General features: G+C 38.0%; 1 protein-coding gene across 2 annotated transcripts in view; it reads left to right on the top strand.

The window, feature by feature from the left end:
- MAGI3 (membrane associated guanylate kinase, WW and PDZ domain containing 3) overlaps positions 1-17,833 on the top strand; it is a 247,806-nt gene that overhangs the window by 148,282 nt on the left and 81,691 nt on the right. For both annotated transcript variants that reach the window (XM_068963940.1, XM_068963941.1), the window contains exons 3-4: positions 5,673-5,792; positions 14,759-14,968. In XM_068963940.1, the coding sequence (XP_068820041.1) occupies positions 5,673-5,792; positions 14,759-14,968 (330 nt within the window). The remainder of the gene's footprint in view (positions 1-5,672; positions 5,793-14,758; positions 14,969-17,833) is intronic.

The raw sequence follows: 17,833 nt of genomic DNA, 5'->3' as shown, positions 1-17,833 counted from the left end.
ATGCTGGGAGGGATTGGAGGCAGGAGGAGAAGGGGACGACAGAGGATGAGATGGCTAGATGGCATCACCGACTTGATGGACGTGAGTCTGAGTGAACTCCGGGAGATGGCGATGGACAGGGAGGCCTGGTGTGCTGCAACTCATGGGGTCGCAAAGAGTCGGACACGACTGAGCGACTGAATTGAACTGAACAATTGGAATGCATATTGCAATATGTGAAATATTTCAATTATAATTGCCAGGGTTTTTTTTTTTTTTCTTTTTTAGGTTAAAATAATGGTGTATTTTAGAAGCTGTTGATTGCTTAGATTTGATGAAGTAATGTAGTATCTAGAATGTAAAGAACTACAGTTTGTAAAAAGATAGGCAGCCCAACAGAGAAGCGGCAGACTTGAGCAGCCACTTTACAACAGAAGAAATCTCTATGGCTAGTAAATATATGAAAAGGAATGTTCAATCTTTTAAAGTAGTTGCACATTAAATACAGCGTGAGATACCTTTATATACTTAACATGTTGGCAGAAGTTTAAAAACATGATAAGTATTGATGTGGACACAAAAGGATGCATGTGGTATGATTCGAATCCCATCAAGTTGCAAAGCAGGCAAAACTAAGCTATGCTGCTCAGAAATGCATTACTCAGTTGCTAAAAATATTTTTTTAAAAAAGAAATTATCACAAATGTAAAGATGATAGTCACGTTGGGGGTGGAGGGAGGGAGACATTTGTGATTGGAGACATACGAGGGGGCTTTTGGCATCCTCGTAATGTTCTCTTTCTTCATCTGGATTAGTATGCTTTGTTACTGCTTATTACTAATAAATGTTATTTAAACTTACAAATGGCTGTGAAAAGAAGAGAAGTGAAAAGCAAAGGAGAAAAGGAAAGATATAAGCATCTGAATGCAGAGTTCCAAAGAATAGCAAGCAGAGATAAGAAAGCCTTCCTCAGCGATCAATGCAAAGAAATAGAGGAAAACAACAGAATGGGAAAAACTAGAGATCTCTTCAGGAAAATTAGAGATACCAAGGGAACATTTCATGCAAAGATGGGCTCGATAAAGAACAGAAATGGTAGGGACCTAACAGAAGGAGAAGATATTAAGAAGAGGTGCCAAGAATACACAGAAGAACTGTACAAAAAAGATCTTCACGACCCGGATAATCATGATGGTGTGATCACTCACCTAGAGCCAGACATTCTGGAATGTGAAGTCAAGTAGGCCTTAGAAAGCATCACTACAAACAAAGCTAGTGGAGGTGATGGAATTCCAGTGGAGCTATTTCAAATCCTGGAAGATGATGCTGTGAAAGTGCTGCACTGAATATGCCAGCAAATTTGGAAAACTCAGCAGTGGCCACAGGACTGGAAAAGGTCAGTTTTCATTCCAATCCCAAAGAAAGGCAATGCAAAAGAATGCTCAAACTACCGCACAGTTGCACTCATCTCACACACTAGTAAAGTAATGCTCAGAATTCTCCAAGTCACGCTTTAGCAATACGTGAACCGTGAACTTCCAGATGTTTAAGCTGGTTTTAGAAAAGGCAGAGGAACCAGAGATCAAATTGCCAACATCTGCTGGATCATGGAAAAAGCAAGAGAGTTCCAAAAAAACATCTATTTCTGCTTTATTGACTATGCCAAAGCCCTTGACTGCGTGGATCACAATAAACTGGAAAATTCTGAAAGAGATGGGAATACCAGACCACCTGACCTGCCTCTTAAGAAACCTGTATGCAGGTCAGGAAGCAACAGTTAGAACTGGACATAGAACAACAGACTGGTTCCAAATAGGAAAAGGAGTACATCAAGGCTGTATATTGTCACCCTGCTTATTTAACTTCTATGCAGAGTACATCATGAGAAACGCTGGACTGGAAGAAACACAAGCTGGAATCAACATTCCCGGGAGAAATATCAATAACCTCAGATGTGCAAATGACACCACCCTTATGGCAGAAAGTTAAGAGGAACTAAAAAGCCTCATGATGAAAGTGAAAGAGGAGAGTGAAAAAGTTGGCTTAAAGCTCAACTTTCAGAAAACTAAGATCATGGCATCTGGTCCCATCACTTCATGGGAATTAGATGGGGGAACAGTGGAAACAGTGTCTGAGTTTATTTTTTGGGGCTCCAAAATCACTGCAGATGGTGATTTTTAGAGTTTATTTCTGCATGGGATTGCAGCCATGAAATAAAAGACACTTACTCCTTGGAAGGAAAGTTATGACCAACCTAGATAGCATATTCTAAAGCAGAGACATTACTTTGCCAACAAATGTCTGTCTAGTCAAGGCTATGGTTTTTCCAGTGGTCATGTATAGATGTGAGAGTTGGACTATGAGGAAAGCTGAGCACCAAAGAATTGATGCTTTTGAACTGTGGTGTTGGAGAAGACTCTTGAGAGTCCCTTGGACAGCAAGGAGATCCAACCAGTCCATCCTAAAGGAGATCAGTCCTGGCTGTTCATTGGAAGGACTGAAGCTAAAGCTGAAAGTCCAATACTTTGGCCACCTGATGCGAAGAGTTGACTCATTGGAAAAGACTCTGGTGCTGGGAAAGATTGGGGGCAGGGAGAAGGGGACGACAGAGGATGAGATGGCTGGATGGCATCACCGACCTGATGGACATGAGTTTGGGTGATCTTTGGGAGTTGGTGATGGACAGGGAGACCTGGTGTGCTGCAGTTCATGGGGTCGCAAAGAGTCGGACATGACTGAGCGACTGAACTGAACTAAACTTTATATATATGTTTTATCAAGAGTAGAAAGGTAAATTTTGGGGAGTGCTGAGGGCAGTGGAGTTGGATAGGGGAAGGTAGAAAACTTTTTATGTATATCAGAGTACATTATTTGAAGGGGAAGAAGTGAAAATGTATAATACATTTGTAAAGAGAATTGACATTCAAGCTACTTTGTAAGTCTTAGAAATATATATGCTGGAATCACACATTTTATGTTTATTAATGGAAAGAATTATGATCGCCATCTTGCTCAGTGCCACTTTGCAGAAAGAGAACCAAGCCCAGAGGGATTTAAGTGCTTGCTCAAAATTTTACCACTAATGATTATCCTAGACTAAAATGCGGCGTTGCTTCTGCCTCTTGGGTCAGTGCTTTTTTTTTTTTTTAATAAAATAGTATTATCATTAGTATGATTTGCTTTTAAATTGGATTTTATATAGTCATTATGTTTATATAGAGTTTATTTAGATAATATTTCAATTAGCCTTTGCTACATAACAGACTACCCTAGAACATAATGGCTTAAAATAACTATCATGTATGATTTCTCATGATTTCATGAGTTTGCTGAGTTCATCTGGACCCACTCATGTGGCTGGTCATTGGCAGCTAAGCTGGCGTTAGAGGGGCTAAACTGGCCTCTCTCATATCTGGGCCTTGGTGCTGTTTATTGGATGGGATTCCTGCTCATCATTCAGTAGTCTTGTCTGGACATCGGTACATGGTGGTGGGACCATTCCAAAGAGGCAAAGACAGAGGTCTAGACGCCTGAACTTGTACATCACACTAAGTTATTCAAAGGAAGCCATAAGTCCAGTTCAGATTCAAGGGGTGAGGCAACAGGCTCCATCTCTTGATAGGAGGAGGTGTAAAATACGTGGCCATGTTTTCCATCTATCACAGCTGCTAATCATAAATTTAATTGCTGAATTTACTTTCTAAGATTAACATTTACCTAATGTGGAACTGAAAGCTGTGAATTTGGGAACTCTAACAATGTAATTTTAATCAGTATATGAGAAACAAATTTGATATAAAAAAATGTTAAAAAGGGAAGTTATGTCTTAGAGATTTTTTATCCTCTGTGTTGTAAAACAGACAAAAAATGCAACAGTCTTTGTTACTTAGAATGTTTGCTTAATCATTATTTTCTGAGATTATTACCATTCATCATCATTGTGGGGTTTTTTCACATTACAAAATATAATAGAATGTAAAAGCAATCAATAGGTTCCCATGAATTAATTTATAATATGATAGCATATTTCCAGGGCCTGTGATGATTACATTTGTATAAAATTTTACTTAATTTATCTGACAACTATCTCTATTGAGTGCCTGCTATGGGATTTATACTGTGCAGAGACTTGGGGTATTGCTCTGAACCAAATAGATAAGGTTCCTGCGTATTCCCATACCTAGATGGGAAAGTTCTCTAAAGAAGCTTTCTCAGTCAGAAGCTGAAGGATGACTAGGAGTTAACTGAGGTAAGAGGGAAAGGATATAGAAAGTCTTCCAAGGAAAAGAATGGCTTGGCAAAGGCCTTGGAAATAAGCAAGTGCGAGGAACATTAAAAGAATTGAAAAAAAAAAAAATAGATTAAGGCTGAAGCCTAGAATGTGAAAGGGATGAGGTAAGAAAGAAGCTGGAGAGATAGAACCTGGATTTTATATCAAGGATCGTGGGAACCATTTAGAGGTGTAGAGGTTTTTTGCTCAGATGGTTTTAGAAAAGTCATTGATTGCAGTTTGGTTAAGGTCTGTAGCTAGGATGAAGACAGGGTTGAGCTCAGGAGACCAACAATACAGCCCATTGATACTGATTTGGATTAAGTGGATGTGAGAATGAAGACAAGTATATAAATCCTATAGGTGTTTAGGAGATGGAATCAACCATATTTGGTGACTAGGTGTAGAGTAGAAGGAAGAGCCCAAGGTTACTGTCTCAGGTTTCTGGCTAGGAGTGCTGTTAACAACTCGGTAGCATAAATAGAGAAATGGGCTTATCCTTCCCAAGGATGGGCAGGACAGTATCCTAACTCTGTTTCCAGGCTAACTACCTGGATATCTTGTTTGTATTTTATAGTATTTGAAGTGACTTTTCCAATTTCAGTTAAAAAAAATATTGGTTCTTGTTCAGTGAAATTCAGTAAAGTACAGCAGTGCTGCCATAACTTGAATTTATATCCTGGATCTGAAAAGATTTTACTTTGGCATTGATTCCTTAATAGATAGAAATTTAGTGCTCAGTTGCTGTAGTGAATTTCATTAAGCAATTTGCTTATGGCTTCATGTTTTGAAATTACTTGAAGAGAATAATGACTAAGCAGCAATATGTATAAAATTACATTTTGTGAATTCCTACCTTAAGCTCTGAGCTCTTTATTAATGAGTCTAAAAATAATTGCATGGTTAATATTTGTTCAGGTTTTTTAAGTGGAGTTTATTGATGAAAGTTTTCAAAAGTTGTTTCTCTTTTTTATTGTCTTACAACTCAAGTAAGTAGAGTATTAGTTTACATTTCTGCTAAGGAAGGAAAAATATGTAAGGTAGCTCCGTGAACTTGAAGCCTTTCCTTGGTGGATTTACCTCTCCTTTAAATGTTAAGCATGAGAATTAAGGTTTAAAAGAAGAATTAACTGTTGAGTCTTGGAAAGTTAAGCTTTCTTGGACACTAACATTTTAATCTTTGTAATTTTGAATTTCATAGCTATCTATAGATTTTATTAAAATATATTTACTCATCCTATAGTATTATCCTACTTTGACCTAGGAATGTTAATTTGCCTCAAATTCTCTTACTAGTTTAGATACAGTATATTCAATAGTGTTTCCCATGTGTTCTCTATAAACTGAATTTTCAATTATTTTCAACATTTTATAAGTTTAAAAGCACTTTACAACCTATTTTTTCCTTTTTTTCTCTCCTTAGGTACTACAAGGGCCCCCAGGGATGGGGAAGTACCAGGGGTGGACTATAATTTCATTTCTGTTGAACAGTTCAAAGCACTGGAAGAGAGTGGAACGTTATTAGAAAGTGGAACGTATGATGGTATGTCCCCAGATATTGACAACAGCAGCCCAGAAAACTGTCTGATTGATTGGAATTATTTCAAATGGAATTTGATCAGTAAAATACCACTTTTAAAAAGTTTTTTCTGTTCGTCTTTGAGAGGTTTTCCTTTTGATTAGGCTACTTTTAATTTACTAATTAAGATGGGAATAAATGCATTCTGTGTTATTCTAAAGTTGGTTGTAGACAGTATACTAAAATCATCAAAGCTAGCTAGTTTGCAGTATTTCATAATAATTTACATTCATTGTATTCACTCAAGCATTTGTGAGTTCTGTTTGTGGCTGGAAATAAAAATACTGTACCCTTTAAAAAATCTATTTATACTTTGGCTCTCTTGAAGAAAAGAGTGTAGATTTGAAGAGGAAAATAATAAAAACAGAAAAATTTGTTTTCTTTTCATAACTGTTTTCTCTACTCACTTGATTCTAGGGAGTACTAATTTAAGATCAATTTCAACTTCTGAATGATTCTTTGTTAAATCTTCTTTCTTTTCTTTATCTAACAGTTCTTCACTGGCAAACTTGTACACTCCAATAGCACCCTGTACTTCTCCATCATTGCTTTATCATGCTATTATAATTGCCTTTTTCACAAGCTCTGTGAAAGCAGATGTCATGTCTTTCTTTATGCTATCTTCAGTTCCTAGAGATAACGTTCAATAAATATCTGATCATGAGTTCATCATATCCAAATATGCATTTGTTCTATCGAAAAGAGTAAGTCCTCAGAGTTTCTCTTTTTAGCTTTAGCAAGAGCTCAAGACAGGGAAGTCTTCATTTACTTCCTTCTTTTTCTCAGCAGTTTCATCTAGTCTGTTACCAGTTGAATCTTTTCTTCCTTTGTAGCATCTTTCACACTGCCTTTCTCTACGCTTTCATCACCTCATCGTAGGCTCCCTGCACTGACTCATGCTGGCTATGGTAGCTGATCTCAGGTGTTCCAATTTCTTCCCTCTCGCCAGTCTACCCCGCTCGTTGCTACCATTCTAGTCTTCCTTGTCAAGTGCAGTTCTGGTCGTTTCTCTTTCCTTCAGAATCCTTAATGATTTCCTCTTGCCTGCTGAGTTTGACCTAGCCACTCTTCCTGAGATTAGCATCCATGACTCACTCATTCATGTATTATTTATTTGATCCTTCTTTTATACTCTGTGCCAAGCACTACCAGAGGGACTAGAGGTGCTGTGCTGAACAACACTGAAATGACACTGACTTCATAAATCCTGTGTCTTAGTGGGGAAGGCAGTCAGAACACAAACAAGGTAACTAAATTGAGATGTTATGAAGGGAACAAAAGCAAGGGATTTTTAAAGAAAATAATAGGAATGTCTAATTTAGATAAGATGGCCAGTGGAGACTTCTCAGAGAAAATGACAGCTGTTTATTTTTTATTTTTGTGCAAATAGCCTTCTCTCATTCACCTCCCTCTTATAGGCAACCATTCTGATGTGTTTAATATATATATGTTTTGGTTTATATGTGATCTTGCAAAATATGTATTGTGTCTTGTGTCCATGTATTTATTATTTACATCTGGACCATGTTCTGTATCTTATTAGTTTTAAACTGTTTTCACTTACTACTGTTTTTAAGATTCATCTACATTGCTGTACTGTAAATGTATGTAATTCACTGTTTTGTAACCATTACGCAGTAGTACTCCATATTGTGAATCCATTACCTGACGTTTCTCCTCTTGACGGACTTCCAGTTTGCCTCCAGCTCCTCATCACCACAGATCAATCTGCAGCATCCTCATACATGTCTTCTTACAAACCAGTGTGAGACTGTCTGTGGCATATATATGCAAGAGCAGGTTGTTGGGTTATAAGGTGAACATATAGTTAATACGATGAAGTCATGTTGGGTAGCTCTGCAGTCTCTATTCCCCAAGCAGTGCCATGGGGGGTTGTCATGGCTTTAGTAATGATTCCACATCCTTATCAACACTTGGCACCATCCAGCCTTGTAATTTTGCCAGTCTGATGGTTATAGAAGTGGTGTCTCATCTTAATTTTAGTTTCTCTTGTAGTCGGAGAGTTTGAGCATCTTTTCATATGCTTGTTTTTTGAACTTCTGCAAATTGTCTATTCATTTGCTTTGTCCATTTTATTTTTAAACTGGGATCTCAATAACATTTCTGTTTGTAAATATTTATATTAGATAATAATCTCTTATTAGATATTGATATTTTCTCCCATTCTGTAACCTAGTAACCTTGTTCTGTGTTTCTTCATTAAACCAAAACCCTTAACTTTTGTCAATCAGAGTTACCACTGTTTTCCTTATAATTGGTGCTTTGAAATTTGATTTAAGAAGTCATTGTCTTTAATGATTTAAATTGAAAAGATATTCTCCTATGTTTTCTTCTGTTAAGAACATGGTATATGACAAAGTGGCATTTTCCATATTATTAATTACTACATGCTCAATTAAGAGGAAAAGCAAATTGAAATAACAGGTACCCACTATTTGACACCCATCAGATTGATAGAAATTTTAAAGTCTGATAATTGTGGTAAATGGAAATCCGCATAGACAACTGGCGAGGGTATAAAATGATATAACAGTCCTTTGGGAAAGCATCTTGGCAATACCTAGTAAATTCAAAGATGCACCTAACTCCTACCCGGCAGTTCCCTCTGTGGTTGCCTACTCTAGAGAAACCCCGTCGATGTGCATATGCAGACAAGTACCTGAATAGTCATTATCAATTCAGTTCAGTCACTCAGTCCTGTCTGACTCTTTGTGACCCCATGGACTGCAGCGTGCCAGGTTTCCCTGTCCATAAACAACTCCCAGAGCTTGTTCAAACTTATGTCCGCTGAGTAGGACATGCCATCCAACCATCTCATCCTCCATCACTCCCTTCCTCTCCTACCTTCAGTCTTTCTCAGCATCAGGGTCTTTTCCAATGAGTCAGCTCTTCGTAGCAGGTGGCCAAGGTATTGGAGTTTCAGCTTCAGCATCAGTCCTTCTAATGAGTGTTCAGGACTGATTTCCTTTAGGATTGACTGGTTAGATCTCCTTGCAGTTCAAGGGACTCTCAAGAGTCTTCTCCAACACCACAGTTCAAAAGCATCAATTCTTCTGCGCTCAGCTTTCTTTATAGTCCAACTCTCACATCGTACATGACTACTGGAAAAACCATAGCTTTGACTAGACAAAGCTTTGTTGGCAAAGTAATGTCTCTGCTTTTCAATGTGCTGTCTAGGTTGGTCATAGCTTTCCTTCCAAGGAGCAAGCGTCTTTTAATTTCATATCTGTAGTCACCATCTGCAGTGATCTTGGAGCCCCCCAAAATAAAGTCTGTAACTGTTCCATTGTTTCCCCATCTGTTTGCCATGAAGTGATGGGACAGAATGCCATGATCTTAGTTTTTTGAATGTTGAGTTTTAAGCCAAAATTTTCACTTTTATCAAGAAGCACTTTGGTTCCTCTTCGCTTTCTGCCATAAGGGTGATGTCATCTGAGTATCTGGGGTTATTGATATTTCTCCCGGCAGTCTTGATTCCAGCTTGTGTTTTATCCAGCATGGCATATTGCATAAGGTACTCTGCATAAAAATGTGGCTTAAAGCTCAACATTCAGAAAACTAAGATCATGGCATCTGGTCCCATCACTTCATGGCAGATAGATGGAAACTGTGGAATCAGTGCTGACTTTATTTTTCTGGGCTCTAAAATCACTGCAGATGGTGACTGCAGCCATGAAATTAAAAGACGCTTACTCCTTGGAAGGAAAGTTATGACCAACTTAGATAGCATATTCAAAAGCAGAGAAATTACTTTGCCGACTAAAGTCCGTCTAGTCAAGGCTATGGTTTTTCCAGTGGTGATGTATGGATGTGAAAGTTGGACTATAAAGAAAGCTGAGCGCTGAAGAATTGATGCTTTTGAACTGTGGTGTTGGAGAAGACTCTTGAGAGTCCCTTGGACTGCAAGGAGATCCAACTAGTCCATACTAAAGAAGATCAGTCCTGGGTGTTCATTGGAAGACTGATGTTGAAGCTGAAACTCCAATACTTTGGCCACCTCATGTAAAGAGCTGACTCATTGGTAAAGACCCTGATGCTGAGAAAGATTGAGGGCAGGAGGAGAAGGGGATGACAGAGGATGAGATGGTTGGATGGCATCACCAACTCAACGGACATGGGTTTGGGCAGACTGCGGGAGTTGGTGATGTACATGGAGGCCTGGCGTGCTGCGGTTCATGGGGTCACAAAGAGTCAGACATGACTGAGCGACTGAACTGAACTCTGCATATAAGTTAAATAAGCTGGGTGACAGCATACATCCTTGACATACTCCTTTACCAATTTGGAACCAGTCCATTGTTCCATGTCCAGTTCTAACTGTTGCTTCTTGACCTGCGTACAGATTTCTCAGGAGGCAAGTCAAATGGTCTGGTATTCCCATCTATTGAAGAATTTTCCACAGTTTGTTGGGATCCACAGTCAAAGGCTTTAGCATAGTCAATAAAGCAGACATAATTGTTTTTCTGGAACTCTCTTGCTTTTTCTGTGATCTAACAATGTTGGCAATTTGATCTGTCGTTCCTCTGCCTTTTCTGAATCCAGCTTGAATATCTGGAAGTTCTTGGCCCACGTACTGCTGAAACCTCACTTGGAGAATTTTGAGCATTACCTTGCTAGCATGTGAGATGAGTGCAATTGTGCGGTAGTTTGAGCATTCTTTGGCATTGCCTTTCTTTGGGATTGGATTGAAAACTGACCTTTTCCAGTCCTGAGGCCACTGCTGAGTTTTCCAAATTTGCTCTCATATTGAGTGCAGCACTTTCACAGCATCATCTTTTAGTATTTGAAATGGCTCAGCTAGAAATCCATCACCTCCACTAGCTTTGTTCATAGTGATGCTTCCAAAGGCCCACTTGACTTCATACTTCAGGATGTCTGTCCCTAGGTGGGTGATCACACCGTCATGGTTATCTGGGTCATGAAGATCTTTTTTGTATAGTTCTTCTGTGTATTCTTGCCACCTCTTCTTAATATCTTCTGCTTCTGTTAGGTCCATACCATTTCGGTCCTTTATTGTGCCCATCTTTGCATGAAATGTTCCCTTGGTATCTCTGATTTTCTTGAAGACATCTCTAGTCTTTCTCAGTCTATAGTTTTCCTCTATTTCTTTGCATTGATTGCTGAGGAAAGCTTTATCTCTCCTTGCTATTCTTTGAAACTACATTCAAATGGATTTATCTTTCCTTTTCTCCTTTGCCTTTAGCTTCTCTTCTTTTCTCAGCTATTTGTAAGGCTTCCTCAGACAAACATTTTGCCTTTTTGCATTTCTTTTTCTTGGGGAAGATCTTGATCACTCCCTCTTGTACAATGTCACAAACCTCTGTCCATAGTTCTTCAGGCACTCTGTCTATCAGATCTAATCCCTTGAATCTATTTGTCACTTCCACTGAATAATTGTAAGGGTTTTGATTTAGGTCATACCTGAATGGTCTAGTGGTTTTCCCTACTTTCTTCAATTTAAGTCTGATTTTTGCAATAAGCAGTTCATGATCTGAGCCACAGTCAGCTCCTAGTCTTGTTTTTGCTGACTATATAGAGCTTCTCCATCTGCAGCTGCAAAGAATATAATCAATCTGATTTCAGTATTGACCATCTGGTGATGTCCATGTGTAGAGTATTCTCTTATGTTGGAAGAGGGTGTTTGCTATGACTAGTGTGTTCTCTTGGCTAAACTCTGTTAGCTTTTGCCCTGCTTCATTTTGTACTCCGAGGGCAAATTTGCCTGTTACTCCAAGTATCTCTTGACTTCCTACTTTTGCATTCCAGTCCCCTGTGATGAAAAGGACATCTTTTTTTGGTTTTCTAGAAGGTCTTGTAAGTCTTCATAGAATAGTCATTATAGGATTATTCGAAACAATAAGGGAATGAAAGTGTCTTTATTAGAGGAATTAATAAAATTAATTTTAATTTGTTTATAAAAGTGGACTGTTATATAATAGATGATTAGAATCTGCATGTATCTATAGGAATAAGTCTTAGAAATACAGTTGTATAAAAAGAATGTTACAAAAGGATATGGACAGCATACTGTTTAGAAAAAAAGATATGAAATGTTATAAACACTCCATGAAGCTTTTATTAAAATAGTAGTATTTATATGTTATGCTTCCCTTGTGGCCCAGATGGTAAAAAATCCGCAATGCAGGAGCCCTGGGTTTGATCCCTGTTTTAGGAAGATCCCCGGGAGGAGGGTATGGCAACCCACTCCAGTATTCTTGCCTGGAGAATCCCATTGACATAGAAACCTGGCAGGCTACAGTCCATGGTGTCACAAAGAGTTGGACATGACTGAGCGACTAAGCACATCTATATGTTATATATGCATATACATATGTCCTAGATGTATATAACATGCCAGGAAATGACATATACCAACACTAGGGTAACTCAGGGAGAGAATGGGAAGGACAGACAGGAAAGTAGGACTTGAATTATATATATGACTGAAAATGTATGTCATTAAGGAGGGGAAAAGGGAAGACCTGAAAAGAATCTGGCACCAAGTTAATATCTGGGTATGTGTAAATAAATTTCTAACTAGTCTGACATTGTTGTCCTTGATTTTATATGGGTTTAAAATATTTAATGGTTGGTCTATTGTAAAAATGAAAACACTTCAGAACAGAAGAAAGCAAAAAAAGAAAAAGCTCCAGTATAGCTTCAAAAAGATGAAAAACTTTTTTGTGAATAACTATCGTTGGGGTTCACAAACTTTGCAATTCTATACCTTTCAGTATCTGAAATCTTGGTATTTACCAACAACTCAAGAAAAATAGATCTAATTTACTTATAAGCAATGTTAGCTTTCTTTTTTTCATCTAAGCCAATAATTTTTTAAAAATAAAGCAACTGCCAGAATTTATTATGAAGTTCTAAGTTCTTGTCACTGATTATGCATATAGCAATCATATCCTGAATTTTTTCATATTTTTCATTCTAGAAAAAAGTTAAACCTAGAATTAGATAAGAGTTACTAACAGTATTCAGTAAAAATGTGTTTTTAGTATTTCCTGTAAAACTACCATCCTTAGAAAAGTGGGGGGCGGAAAAAGGACTTTCAACTTTCTCATGATACATCCAGATACCTTGGTAGCATGACTGTTGGACATAATGAAGGGAAAAATGAGATCCTAGGGCATCCTGTTCCCCAACCAAACTTCCGTTTGAGGCATTTCTGTGCCTGCTATCCCAGAGAAGTGTGAACTGGCTTTTTCATTGTTCCTTGCTTTACTTATGGGCCAAAAGTTTACTGAGATCCTTAGTCTGTTTTACTATTACTCTTTGCATACATTTGCATGATAGGATTAACTCCCTGTCAAACCTAGATTTGGAAGCCAAGGAGTAGTTGAACGGAGAGAGGGAAGATGTGCTTGAAAAGTATCGTTAGTTTGATTTCATTGTTTTGTCTTGAGCATTTTAATGACAATTCACTCACAAAGTCAGATTTCCGAAGAAGTTATCTTAATACTTGCCCCCTCAAAGCCTGCACAACAAGGTAAGCTTTCTTTGTAGATTTGCCTCCCTAGTTCCCTGGTAGCTCAGTTGGTAAAGAATTTGCCTGCAATGCAGGAGACCCTGGTGTGATTCCTGGGTCGAGAATATCTGCTGGAGAAGCGATAGGCTGCCCACTCCAGTATTCTTAGACTTCCCTTGTGGCAGGAATCCTGGGATAGGCTACCCAGTCCAGTATTCTTCGGCTTCGCTTGTGGCTCAGCTGGTAAAGAATCTGTGGAATCGGCCTGCAATGTGGGAGACCTGGGTTCAATCCCTGGGTTGGGAAGATCCCTGGAGAAGGGAGAGGCTACCCACTCCAGTATTTTGGCCTGGAGAATTCCATGGACTCTATAGTCCATGGGGTCACAAAGAGTCAGACACGACTGAGTGACTTTCACTTTGCCTCTGTGGTATGGTGAATAACTTTTTATGCTTTTGTTTCATCTCAGGAAAGTAATCCATTTTATACCCTGTTAATTTACCTTATATGAATAATCATCTCCTTAGGAGCCAAGGAATTGGGAGTTTTTTTCTTTTTAAATAAAAGAAGTGCATGAATATTTTACTCCCTGTCCTTGTTTATCTTTCTGTGACATCAGCAGAGTGGTTGATATAAGGTCAGAGCTAGCAGGAGCCACAAACTGCTAACATAGCTAGACTCACTGAATGATTTCCATCGTATGTGGCTGCCTATTGGGGACTACATGGCAAACTGAGAAGATATTCAGTTGTTCTCATTCTATTCTGGAATGTTCATTGTTACTGTAAAAATTACTGATTTTCAAGACAGCATATTAAAGTATTTCTTGCTTTCCTGAGAGCAAGCAAATATTGAATTATGCTAATTAAGATAAAACAATATAATTAAAATGCTCAGAAAAAATTTTAAAAATTATGTTTACATAAGCAGCCTACATTTCAGAACAGACTGGTAGGTCCTTAGCTTTATCCTTTGCCTGCATATTTCCTTATTTTACTGAAATAACTCATTATGTTACATATCAGAAAAAAATTATTTGAGTTAGTTTTCTCCTCCTTTACTCCCACTTTTTATGCCAATTAGTCTTACACGAGAGCATTGATGCATTTAAATTCACAAATTAGGCCCTAATATAAAACCCATGCAAAGCAAGCCCTGTAGGAATAAATAACCTACATATGTAAAGTCAACTTCCTGGCCTTAGTACAAATAGTCTTACAGTGTTAGATAAGGTTAGGTAATATATGGTGACAAGCACTTGAGAAATTAGTTCTTTCTGGTCTATCTCCTCTCCCAAGAAAAAGTGCTTTCACCTCCTTTTGGCCAATGATGGGTGTTCAGAAACTTCAGTATAACGGCAGAGACACAGTAAGCCATATTGTTCTAACTCTTGATTCAACTTTCAATGCTTTCAGCTTCTATTATTTGTCTTCAGGAAACTTCTATGGAACTCCCAAGCCTCCAGCAGAGCCCAGCCCTTTCCAGGCAGATCCAGTTGATCAGGTCCTCTTTGATAATGAATTTGACACAGAGTCCCAGAGAAAACGGACTACATCTGTCAGCAAGATGGAAAGAATGGACAGCTCTCTTCCTGAAGAGGAAGAAGACGAAGACAAGGAAGCTGTTAACGGCAGTGGAAATGCAGGTTTGTAAATAGATGAACAACTTCTGGCTGTTACTCCTGGTTGACTTTAATATGACACTGAATTGGAAGTAGTAAAATTTTTCCCAAAGCATAGGAACAGCAAGTGATGGGATTCTACGTTATTTTTAAAGTTTTTTGTGAAATCATGTATCTCTGTTGACCATTTTGTAAGCTGAAGTTAGTTGTCCCAAGTGGTGGTTTGGGTAAATCAGTTATAAACTATTATTAGTACTAATATATGCCATTACCCCACTGCTTAAAAGATTTGAGATTCATTTCTGATGCTTGAATATGGGAATCTTGTTGACCTAAGTCCTACTTTACAGAACTGAAGCAAAATATAGATGTTAAGATATAGCCTTCAACAAAAACAAAGATTTAGAAATACGTTGTTAAAAGTTATCTGAAAGGTTTTTAGCAATATTTTGAGTTTAAATTCTGAGTCACTCAAAGAAAATTTCCAAATTTGACTGTTACATTTTTCATTAAATGCCAAACCAATATAAATTTAATGATAGAGAATCTTCTGCCTTTGAGTATCCCTAAATAACATAGTGATTCCTTAGAAGATTTTTATACTTCTCATTAATCACAGCAGAACTGATGTCAGTGCTATTTATTGTAATAATTTCATTCTAAACTCTAGAATATAAGCTTCATAAGGATTGAGGTTTTGCTGCTTTTGTTCATTGTTGTACTCCTTACGCCATAAACCATGCTTGGCATGTAGTAGGAGCTAAAAAGTATATAATGGTGGCTCAGATGGTAAAGAGTCCTTGCAGTGTCGGAAACCTGGGTTCAGTCTTTGGTTGGGAAGATCCCCTGGAGAAGGAAATGGCAATCCACTCCAGTATTCTTGCCTAGAGATTTCCATGGACAGAGGAGCCTGGCAGGCTACAACAAAGAGTCAGATACAACTAAGTGAGTTTCACAATCACCAATAAATGAAAGCATTTGATTATAACTCCAAATTTGCAGAATCTGTTACCATGTCATTTTCCCAAAGCATTCTGATTTTTCCCTTTATCAGTTATTAAAATTTGCTATTATCTATCCTTGTATTATACTCATTGCGTGTGTCCCCCTCCTCAGGGCGAGTTCTGTTTTATGGTCATAACATCTTACATTGTTATGAATTACAGCAATATATTTTGCTGAAAACAGGTCTAAAAAGGTTTAGGTGAATTTACATCTAAGTCTTTAGGGGTTGTTAAGGGAAATCATCAAATCCTAGAGTCTTATGATATTGATGTCAACTTTGCTCGCCCACAAATTTACATCTGTTGACATTTTTCAATGTTTAAGACATGGAATTAGAAACCATGACTCTGTCCCCAAATGGGAGTTATATGTTCTTAATTTGAAGGAAAAGAAAATGCCTTTTTTTTTTTTTTTGAATGTCCTAATGCAGAGCCTCTCAGTGAGCCCTGCAGTTCCCTTAGAGGTACACCTATCTGTGAGCTCTGTAGTTTATGCTTGTCATGTAAGACAGTTGTTAAACCAGATGTTGTAGCCTCTTTGATGTTAATATTTAAAGGAAATGTGTCCAAGAGGGTGTGGGAGGAAGTTTGTATTCTATCTCTTGTGTGTAGGTACCATAGGACTCTTCCACATATATTTCTTTGTAACAGAAACTATTCAGACTATTTTAAGAAAAAGTAAATACAAGACATGGCTGAAAGCCCTTCCTCTTTTCTTGAGTAAGTACTAACCACAGTTGTTAACTTTATTTAAAGTTTCTTTTTGTATTGCTTTGGAAGACTATAATTCCTGTCTTGAAAGATCAGAAATTGTTGGGGATGGAAGCAGGAGAGGCTAGATGGAGGTTTATTTGTATATACAAGTATATATATTATTTTATATCTTGTTGAGAATTAACACAAGAATGCTAATATATCCCAACGGGATGACATATGTTATATAATAATGCTAAAATTTTTTCAAAGAGTTGGTGCTACATGCACAATGTTTTCAAATCATTGGCTATTAAGTGAACTTTATGCAGTCTTTTGAAATTGTATTCAGAAAAGTATTATTGCTCATATAGTTGTTTCTACTTTTCTCTAGTATATATATCCCAAGAATGTAATTCCCTTCCAGATTGATTTATACATTGGGTACCTTTTAATTTCTGTCACTTTCTCTACACAGAGAATAAATCATATGTTTCATTCGAATGATTCATTCAACAAATATCTGTTGAGCACTGGGTAGATTACTAAGTGCCAGGCATTGTTCTAGAAGCTGGAAATAAAGCAGAGAGCTAACCAGACACAATCCCCTGCCTTCACGAACCGTACCTTCTGGTGGGAGAGACAGAATTACCCAACATGAATGAATGGCTTATAGTAAGTTAGACAGTGCTAGAGAGAAAAAGCCAAGGAGGGGAAGGGAAGTGAAGTGAAGTCGCTCAGTCGTGTCCGACTCTTTGCGACCCCATGGACTGTCGCCTACCAGGCTCCTCTGTCCATGGGATTTTCCAGGCAATAGTACTTGAATGGATTGCCAGAGAAAAAGCCAAGGAAGGGAAGGATAAAAAGTAGTGGTGGCCCAAGTTGCAATTTTAGATAGAGTATCAGAGAAGACATCGCCAAGAAGGAAATGTTGAAAGAAGTGTGAGAGTGAGCTCAAAATATCCGGAGGAAGAACATTCCAGCCAGAGGGAATTAATTATACTGTACAAATGCCCTAAGGTAGGAGCATCCCTGGATTATTCAGACAAGAGCAAGGAAACCAAGGTGGTTGAATACAATATAGACAATACATTTTATGTGGTTGGGGCAGAGTGCTGAAAGGGAATAGACTATAATAGTAACAATGAGGTCAGTTAAATAATGATGGAGGTGGGAGTGGTGGAAATGTATG

The sequence above is a fragment of the Capricornis sumatraensis genome, chromosome 2 (assembly GCF_032405125.1).
Source record: "Capricornis sumatraensis isolate serow.1 chromosome 2, serow.2, whole genome shotgun sequence".
NCBI classification, from domain to species: domain Eukaryota; kingdom Metazoa; phylum Chordata; class Mammalia; order Artiodactyla; family Bovidae; genus Capricornis; species Capricornis sumatraensis.
The sequence above is the reverse complement of the archived record's forward strand: the minus strand, read 5'-3'. Positions and strand labels throughout refer to the sequence as shown.